The sequence below is a fragment of the Palaemon carinicauda genome, chromosome 3, assembly GCF_036898095.1.
Source record: "Palaemon carinicauda isolate YSFRI2023 chromosome 3, ASM3689809v2, whole genome shotgun sequence".
Classification (NCBI taxonomy): Eukaryota; Metazoa; Arthropoda; class Malacostraca; order Decapoda; family Palaemonidae; genus Palaemon; species Palaemon carinicauda.
In genome coordinates, this window is record NC_090727.1 from 161,457,998 (window position 1) to 161,467,997 (window position 10,000).

At 30.4% G+C, this 10,000-nt stretch overlaps 1 protein-coding gene across 2 annotated transcripts in view; it reads right to left on the reverse strand.

The window, feature by feature from the left end:
- The window catches only part of Pu (GTP cyclohydrolase punch), a 42,558-nt gene that overhangs the window by 18,080 nt on the left and 14,478 nt on the right, over window positions 1-10,000 (reverse strand). For both annotated transcript variants that reach the window (XR_011044180.1, XM_068371083.1), the window contains exon 3: window positions 2,136-2,345. Coding sequence is in view for 1 of the 2 variants with exons in the window: in XM_068371083.1 (XP_068227184.1) it covers window positions 2,136-2,345 (210 nt within the window). In the remaining variant the exon portion in view is untranslated. The remainder of the gene's footprint in view (window positions 1-2,135; window positions 2,346-10,000) is intronic.

Genomic DNA, 10,000 nt, shown 5'->3' on the forward strand with positions numbered 1-10,000 from the left:
TCATTACATAACTTTCATAGTAGTTATATTGTATTTACCAACACTGAGTCTCTCTCTCTCTCTCTCTCTCTCTCTCTCTCTCTCTCTCATTTCGTAACTTTCATGGTAGTTATATTGTATTTACCAACACTGTGAGTGTCTCTCTCTCTCTCTCTCTCTCTCTCTCTCATTACGTAACTTTCATGGTAGTTATATTGTATTTACCAACACCGAGTCCTCTCTCTCTCTCTCTCTCTCTCTCTCTCTCTCTCTCTCATTTCGTAACTTTCGTGTTAATTATATTCTATTAATCAACTCTCTCTCTCTCTCTCTCTCTCTCTCTCTCTCTCTCATTTCGTAACTTTCGTGTTAATTATATTCTATTAATCAACTCTCTCTCTCTCTCTCTCTCTCTCTCTCTCTCATTACTTAGCTTTCATGGTAGTTATATTGTATTTACCAACACTGAGTGTCTCTCTCTCTCTCTCTCCCTCTCTCTCTCTCTCTCTCTCTCTCTCTCTCTCATTACGTAGCTTTCATGGTAGTTATATTGTATTTACCAACACTGAGTCTCTCTCTCTCTCTCTCTCTCTCTCTCTCTCTCTCTCTATCTCTCTCTCTCTCATTACGTAACTTTCATAGTAGTTATATTGTATTTACCAACACTGAGTCTCTCTCTCTCTCTCTCTCTCTCTCTCTCTCTCTCTCATTTCGTAACTTTCGTGTTAATTATATTGTATTAATCAACTCTCTCTCTCTCTCTCTCTCTCTCTCTCTCCCCTCTCTCTCTCTCTCTCTCTCTCTCTCTCTCTCATAACGTAGCTTTCATGGTAGTTATATTGTATTTACCAACACTGAGTCTCTCTCTCTCTCTCTCTCTCTCTCTCTCTCTCTCTCTCTCTCTTTAACCGCTAATGAAGCAATAGCCCTTTCTCTTAAGGGATGGGTTTTATAAGTTGTGGAACACATAAGCAAAAAGAGGATTCCAAAGCTAGGTAGCTAGGGTGACTTTTGTTAATTATAAGGTAATGTGATATGGTAGATGGAATTATACCTTGTTCACAAAGGTCGGGTTTTATTGCGCGGTCGCAAATTCGATTACAGTTTATCGCAAGGTCTCGGCGTCAATGACCTTCGATGTCAGGATGCCAGAAAACTTCAAGTCATTCATTCATTCATGGCAAGGTCTATAGACCTTGGGTCATGGAATTCCACAAATAATAATTCAATTTGCGTTACATCTGAATTATATCATAAGTAATAATTCTATTTGCGTTACATCTGAATTATTCCATAAGTAATAGTTTAATTTGCGGTACATTTTAATTATTCCATGAATAATAGTTCAATTTGCGTTACACCTGAATTATTCCGTAAACGATAATTCAATATGCGTTACATCTGGATTATATCATAAGTAATACTTCTATTTGCGTTACATCTGAATTATTCCATAAACTATAATTCAATATGCTTTACATCTGGATTATTTCATAAGTAATAATTCTATTTGCGACAGCGCATATCAAACCAAGGGGAAAAAAATATATTGTTTATGAAATGGTTCACACGTACCAGCGTTGTTACAAATGAATTATTCCATAATCAATAACTAAACTTGCAACAGCGCGTATCAAACCGCGTGGTGTAAAACCGCAATTTAATTATTGTTCATGAAATCGTTCGCCCATAACGTCGTTCTTTCATGTAAATTATTCCAAAAACAAGAACTGAATTTGCGATAGCGCGTATTAAACCGCGCGGTAAAAATCGCAATTTAATTATTGTTCATGAAATCGTTCATACGTAACGTCGGTTTTGAATGTGAATTATTCCATAAACTATAAGTGATCTTGCGACACTGCCTAAAACCGAGTGGGAAAAAATCGCACCTCGTAACAGCGTCGTTAAATGGCAATTATTCCATAAACTATAAGTTATTTTGCAACGGCGGGTAAAAACCGCGCGGTAAAAAATCGCACTTTGTAACAGCATTGTTTAATGTGAATTATTCCATAAACTATAAGTGATATTGCCACCGCGTAAAAAGCACGCGGTAAAAAAACCGCCCTTTGTGAACAAGACCTATAATGCAGTCTTGAAATATCACTGTTACTCTTGATAATGATGATAAGACCAAGTCAAAGGAAACTAACCGTCAACAGTCTGATCGTATCCTTTGGTGAAGTACAACATGGCTTTAGCGGCTCTTTCGGGCGTCTTCAGGAGACCCTCTCGCTCGGGGTCCTCGCCCAGATCCTTCAGCAGGGACCTGTAACTCGCCGCCAGGTTTGGGATCATGTCCTCTCGCGTGGGAGGCTTGTGGTCCAACTCCAGGTCGAAGTGGATGGGGCATTTTTCGTGGCCTGGAAAAGACGGGAAAAGGGAATTCCAAAAGATATATAAAAAAAAGTGATTGAAAAACAAAATGGATTTTTGGAATTTAGTAAAGAAATCCAAAAGATATATAAAAAGTCATTGAAAAACAAAATGGATTTTTGGAATTTAGTAAAGAAATTCCAAAAGATCTATAAAAAGTCATTGAAAAACAAAATGGATTTTTGGAATTTAGTAAAGAAATTCCAAAAGATCTATAAAAAGTCATTGAAAAACAAAATGGATTTTTGGAATTTAGTAAAGAAATTCCAAAAAGATATATAAAAAGTCATTGAAAAACAAAATGGATTTTTGGAATTTAGTAAAGAAATTCCAAAAGATCTATAAAAAGTCATTGAAAAACAAAATGGATTTTTGGAATTTAGTAAAGAAATTACACAGGATATATAGGAAAGTGATTGAAAAAAAAATGTTTTTGAATTTAGTAAAGAAATTCCATAAGATATATAAAAATTGATTGAAAAAAACTGATTTTTGGAATTTAATAAAGAAATGCCTTAAGATATATACAAAAGCGATTGAAAAAAATGAACTCTAAGAATTCAGTAAAGAAATTACAAAAGATAAATAAAAAGTGATTGAAAAATAATGGACTTTTAGAATTTAGTAAAGAAATTACAAAAGATATATAATAAAGTGATTGAAAAAATGGACTTTAGAATTTAGAAAAGAAATTAAAAAATGTGTATAAGAAAGTGATTGAAATAAAAAACTAATTTTTGGAATTTAGTAAAGAAATTATAAAAGATAGTCCAAAAAGTGATTGGTAAAGAAATTACACAGGATATATAAAATTATTAAAAAAAAATGAATTTTTAGAATTTAGTAAAGAAATTACAAAAGATATATATAAAAGTTATTAAAAAAAAACAATTAAAAATTTAGTAAAGTAATTTCAGAAAAATTTTCAGGAAGTTATTGAAAAAAAAAACTGATTTTTGAATTTAGTAAAAAAAAATATTAAAAAAATTGATTTCAAATTTAGTTTGTGTTAGTTTCTTTTGGGGGGTGGGCATATGAAAAAACAAAAAAACTTTTTACAATTTATTTGAGAATAGTTTTCTTCTTTTTATTTGTATTTTTATATAATCAAACTAATGCAAAAAAAGAAAAAAAAACGACCTTTGCGTGCCCTAGAAAAAAGCTGTTCAAAGAATTCTAAAAGACATTTTGAAATAAACGATTTTAAATCAAAAGATTTCAGATCTGAGTGACTATCAGAAGTTACATATATTAGAACATTTGTTAAATATTTTGAAAAAATTAAGGGCTACTTCTATATATTTTATATTCTCTTGGGAAAGAAAGGGGAGCAATAATAAATTTATATTGCTTGGAGAATTATTTTGAAATAGTTTAAAAATATTTGATTTTCAAAATTATTTGATTTTTTACATTGTAAATAATTAACTGAAATTTCATTCATTTGTTTTTTGCTCAATATTTTAAATATCTAAGCACTAGGAGAAGGACTCTCCAAAATCAAGCCATTGTTCTCTAGATTTGGGTAGTGCCATAGCGTCTGTACCATGGTCTTCCACTGTCTTGGGTTAGAGTTCTCTTGCTTGAGGTTACACTCGGGCACACTATTCGACCTTATTTCTCTTCCTCTTATTTCATTGAAGTTTTTATATCTTATATATGAAGTATTTAATTGTTGTTACTGATATTAAATATTTTATTTTAATTGTTAATTAATTCTCTTATTTCCTTGTTTCCTTTCCTCAGAGGGCTATTTTCCCTGTTAGAGCCCCTAGGCTTATAGCATCTTGCTTTTCCAAATAGGGTTGTAGCTTAGCAAATGATAATAATAATAATAATAATAATAATAATAATAATAATAATAATTAATAATAATAATAATGGTGAGGGAGATAAAAGGGACAATTTATAAATTATTGAATATAAAAATTCCTATCTACACAATGTCTAATTAATAGTTATTATCTTTTTTCCAAGTATTTTGTATCATCTCTGGATTTAAACTTAGTATTTTGATTTATCTTTCAATGTAAATAATTGTTTGCTTACTATTTTTACCTCAATTGCAATATTTTTTTTTCTGAGTGAATTTGAAATTTTGTAACCAAACGTTCGCTGTATTTTTTTTCCGTTTTGTTAATTAGAGTAACTATACAATGTATTTTAGTATATAGGATGTATGATATATATGTATATATATATATAAATATATATATATATATATATATATATATATATGTATATGTATATATATATATATATATATATATATATATTATATATATATACTGTATATACAGTATACATAGAATATATATATATATATATATATATATATATTATATATTATATAATATATATATACAGTATACATAGAATATATATATATATATATATATATATATATATATATATATATATATATATATATATATATATATATATATATATATATATATACACACATATGTATATGTGTGTATATATATGTATATATATGTATATATATACGTATATATATATCGTATATATAAGTCTGTATATGTATATATCATCTATCTATCTATCCATATATACATATATATATACACATATACATATATACAGTAATACAGTACATATACGTATATATACAACAAATTGTTTATATTACTACATTAAGATTTAACGTTTAAAGATAATTTGCAGATAAACAACAAAATAATTATAAAAAACATTTAGTAAAAAGATTAAAAAGATTAAAATAGGAAGGTCCTTCCTCGCCGCAATTTCAGTAATAGGAAAAAAATAAACAATGGTGTAAACGGAAATGTAAAAAAAGAAAAGAAAAAAAAACATGACGTCAACTGTAGGAAGTGTGGAGGACAACTCGTTGATATTTCCTGGAACGCCTCTTCTCTCTCTCTCTCTCTCCTCTCTCTCTCTCTCTCTCTCTCTCTCTCCTCTCCTCTCTCTCTCTCTCTCTCTCTTCCTCTCTCTCGTAGTCAGCATCAAAGTCATCTCTCGATGTTTTGAATTCATTGCATTCACTCAAGTTGATTTCCATTCTGTTCAAAGGATTTAGATACTGGAATCTCCTCTCTCTCTCTCTCTCTCTCTCTCCTCTCTCCTCTCTCTCTCTCTCTCTCTCTTCTCTCTCTCTCTGTAGTTAAAATGTGTATTAATTCTATATTGACTTTTGTAGCCTGTTTGTTCTTAGTTATTATTCAATATGTATAGCCTCTTTGTTCTTAGTTATTATTCAGTACGTATAGCCTATTTGTTCTTGGTTATTATTCAATGTGTAAAAAGTAGTTGACGTGGGAGTGACTATCGTTTGGGATGCTTAGAAAAGGTTTTCCTCCTAGGTAACATTATAAGGGATTCCAGGAATTGACAGTGTTAATGTTTTTTTTTTTTTTTTTTTTTTTTTTTATTAATTCAGCTATTATTGATATGGATAGAGACGATTGGCGAAATCTAACCGAGGACCTTTGCGTCAATAGGCGTAGGATGAGATTATTATTATTATTATTATTATTATTATTATTATTATTATTATTATTATTATTACTACTACTACTAACTGAGCTACAACCCTAGTTGGAATAGCATGATGCTATAAGCCCAAGGACTCCAATAGTGAAAAATAGCTCAGTGCGGAAAGGAAAGAAGGAAATAAACTACATGAGAAGTAAGAAAAATCAAAATATCAATATGTGATAAGGACTTATCATCTTGATTCGTTCATTATTTGATTTTAAAGTAAAAATTGAGAAGAAAAATAAGAAAATGATTAATAAAGAATAAATTTCAGTTGACAATATTCATGCTGTAAGGAATAAATAATTTTAATAGTAATAAATAAGAACAATTTTTTTTTCTTTTTGGAAAAAAAAAATATTTTTATCCCAGAAGAGCATTGAAGACACAAATCCCTTCCATAACTAAACGTATTATATAAAATGAATTTTCCAAAAATTTATTTTCGATCTAAGTTTACTCCATTTCATCAACACTTCAATTAAATAGATTATTTTTGCGGAAAGATATTCGGTAGTCGGGTATAAGTGAAGTCGTCCAAATTTTTTACAGACGAGATCAGTATTGCCAACTGAACATCATTAACCGAAGGGACTTGAGGTTGGTAGGCTTTACCTACCTTATACAAGGCAATGTCATTCTTAGGATTTTAAATTATTGTACATCTGTGTCAAATTCCAAGACAGACAATATGTAGCTGGAGGATTAGTTATATAACTGAAGGATTAGATATACAACTGAAGGATTAGTTATATAACTGAAGGATTAGATATACAACTGAAGGATTAGTTATATAACTGAAGGATAAGATATACAACTGAAGGATTAGTTATATAACTGAAGGATTAGATATACAACTGAAGGGTTAGATATATAACTGAAGGGTTAGATATACAACTGAAGGATTAATTATATAACTGAAGGATTAGTTATATAACTGAAGGGTTAGATATATAACTGAAGGATTAGATATACAACTGAAGTATTAGTTATATAACTGAAGGATTAGATATACAACTGAAGGGTTAGATATATAACTGAAGGGTTAGATATACAACTGAAGGATTAATTATATAACTGAAGGATTAGTTATATAACTGAAGGGTTAGATATATAACTGAAAGATTAGTTATATAACTGAAGGATTAGATATATAACTGAAGGATTAGTTATATAACTGAAGGGTTAGATATATAACTGAAGGATTAGTTATATAACTGAAGGATTAGATATGCAACTGAAGGATTAGTTATATAACTGAAGGATTAGATATATAACTGAAGGGTTAGATATATAACTGAAGGATTAGATATACAACTGAAGGATTAGATATATAACTGAAGGATTAGTTATATAACTGAAGGATTAGATATATAACTTAAGGATTAGTTATACAACTGAAGGATTAGTTATATAACTGAAGGATTAGATATACAACTGAAGGGTTAGATATATAACTGAAGGGTTAGATATACAACTGAAGGATTAATTATATAACTGAAGGATTGGTTATATAACTGAAGGGTTAGATATATAACTGAAGGATTAGTTATATAACTGAAGGATTAGATATATAACTGAAGGATTAGTTATATAACTGAAGGATAGATATATAACTGAAGGATTAGTTATATAACTGAAGTATTAGATATATAACTTAAGGATTAGTTATACAACTGAAGGATTAGATATATAACTGAAGGATTAGTTATATAACGGAAGGATTAGTTATATAACTGAAAGGTTAGATATATAACTGAAGGATTAGTTATATAACTGAAGGATTAATTATATAACTGAAGGATTAGTTATATAACTGAAGGGTTAGATATATAACTGAAGGATTAGTTATATAACGGAAGGATTAGTTATATAACTGAAAGGTTAGATATATAACTGAAGGATTAGTTATAATAACTAAAGGGTTAGATATATAAATGAAGGATTAGTTATATAACTGAAGGATTAATTATATAACTGAAGGATTAGTTATATAACTAAAGGGTTAGATATATAAATGAAGGATTAGATATACAACTGAAGGATTAGTTATATAACTGAAGGGTTAGATATATAACTGAAGGATTAGTTATATAACTGAAGGATTAGTTATATAACTAAAGGGTTAGATATATAAATGAAGGATTAGTTATATAACTGAAGGATTAATTATATAACTGAAGGATTTAGTTATATAACTAAAGGGTTAGATATATAAATGAAGGATTAGATATACAACTGAAGGATTAATTATACAACTGAAGGATTAGATATATAACTTAAGGATTATATATATAACTGAAGCATTAGTTATATAACAAGTATTAGTTATATAACTGAAGTATTAGATTATATAACTGAAGGATTAGATGAATTAAAAACCTAAAATCTCATTTAATATGCAAAGTATTATCAAGAATGCCTTATCTGAATAAATACGTAGCCTTAAATACGATGAGAGAGAGAGAGAGAGAGAGAGAGGAGGAGAGAGAGAGAGAGAGGAGAGAGAGAGAGAGGAGAGAGAGGAGAGAGAATTACAAGGATCATTGATGTCTCCAAGACTTTTTAGTCCATCCGCGGAGACTCCATTTGCTCTTTGGTAGAGCGATTTAGTTAAAGCATTTAGAGAGTTCTTATGATCTTGTCTAACTTATTCTTCAACTCGTTTATTGTGTTCCTGTTTACTACATCCACTGGAAGTCTATTCCAAGTATTTGCTATTTTTTATGGAAAGACATTGCCACATTGAGTGGTGTTGTATTTTTTTAATTCCAATTTGTATGAGAGAGAGAGAGAGAGGAGAGAGAGAGAGAGAGAGAGAGAGAGAGGAGAGAGAGAGAGAGAGAGAGGAGAGAGAGAGAGAGAGAGTCCTTATTTATTTCGCAACAGTGATATTACCTGATTTCTAAAACCGTATGTTTTAACTTACCGGTACTACTGTATAATATATTGAACACACTATAATTAAACACCATCGTTCGAATATTCAACTTCATCTCAAATGTTCGGAAACTTAATAAGTATTAAGGAAGTTGACGTTATCTATACTAGATTAAAATGAATTGGAACTTCACTAAATTTTTAGTCTCATTGTATACAAAATATGTGATAAAAATATAAAGGAAAGAACTAAACTCAATACCTAAGTCATGCGCAATGCATTCGGATGAGTAAATTCCAAGTCAGACCAGTTATTTAATAGTGGAACGCTGGGACCTGTTCTTTTCTTAGTAATGTTGCTCTAAACTTGAAGACGCAATAGGATAGAAATTAACTAGTTGGCAACGATAAATAATACGTTAATCCACTTAAAGATGCAACGAAATCAAATTAATTTAATCTATATGAAAGAAAAGATCGGTATTATATTTGCTCCTATTTTCCGTTTACAGGTGAATCTCTTGATGAAGCAGTCTGGCAGCATGGCGGTATACTGCCCATGGAGAGAGAGAGAGAGAGAGAGAGAGAGAGAGAGAGAGAGAGAGAGAGAGAGAGAGAGAGAGAGAGAGAGAGAGAGAGAAAGTACAGTATTATCTTTTCAACATTGTCCACCGGCAGGATATTAAAATTTTCCAGATTTTCCCCGAAGATGAGAAAGAATATTTAAAACCTTTTTTTTTAAAGTTCGATACATTGTCTGGGTTGTAATATTCATTACCGCTTTTTTTTCTTATTTCTTTTTCTCCATAATGAAAAGTTACTTATAGCATTTCGGAGAATTTTAAATTTCGTTGTGTAAAATTCATGAATGTTTTAAGTTAGTTTGATATTTTTCATAATTGCACGAATGATTTGCTTACAAATGAAGGAACGCCACCGATAGTATTTAGGGCTAACGACAGTGTGCCACCCAAGGCAGGCCGTTGGTGGTTGCGAATATAACACAATGATACATCCTTATAACCTTGGCCCTCGGCTACTCTTTATAGGTTTAAAGGTCTCTCATGAATGGCAGAGACAAGAGACAGTGACAATTCCCTAGAGACTGACCATATACATATGAACAGCGTCCAAGCCTCCTTTCCACCCAAGCTAGGTCCAGAGAAAGCCAGGATATAACTCAGCAGGTATATCTCTAGGCTCCTCAAACCCCCACCCCCCTATCCTTAGCTCACAAGGA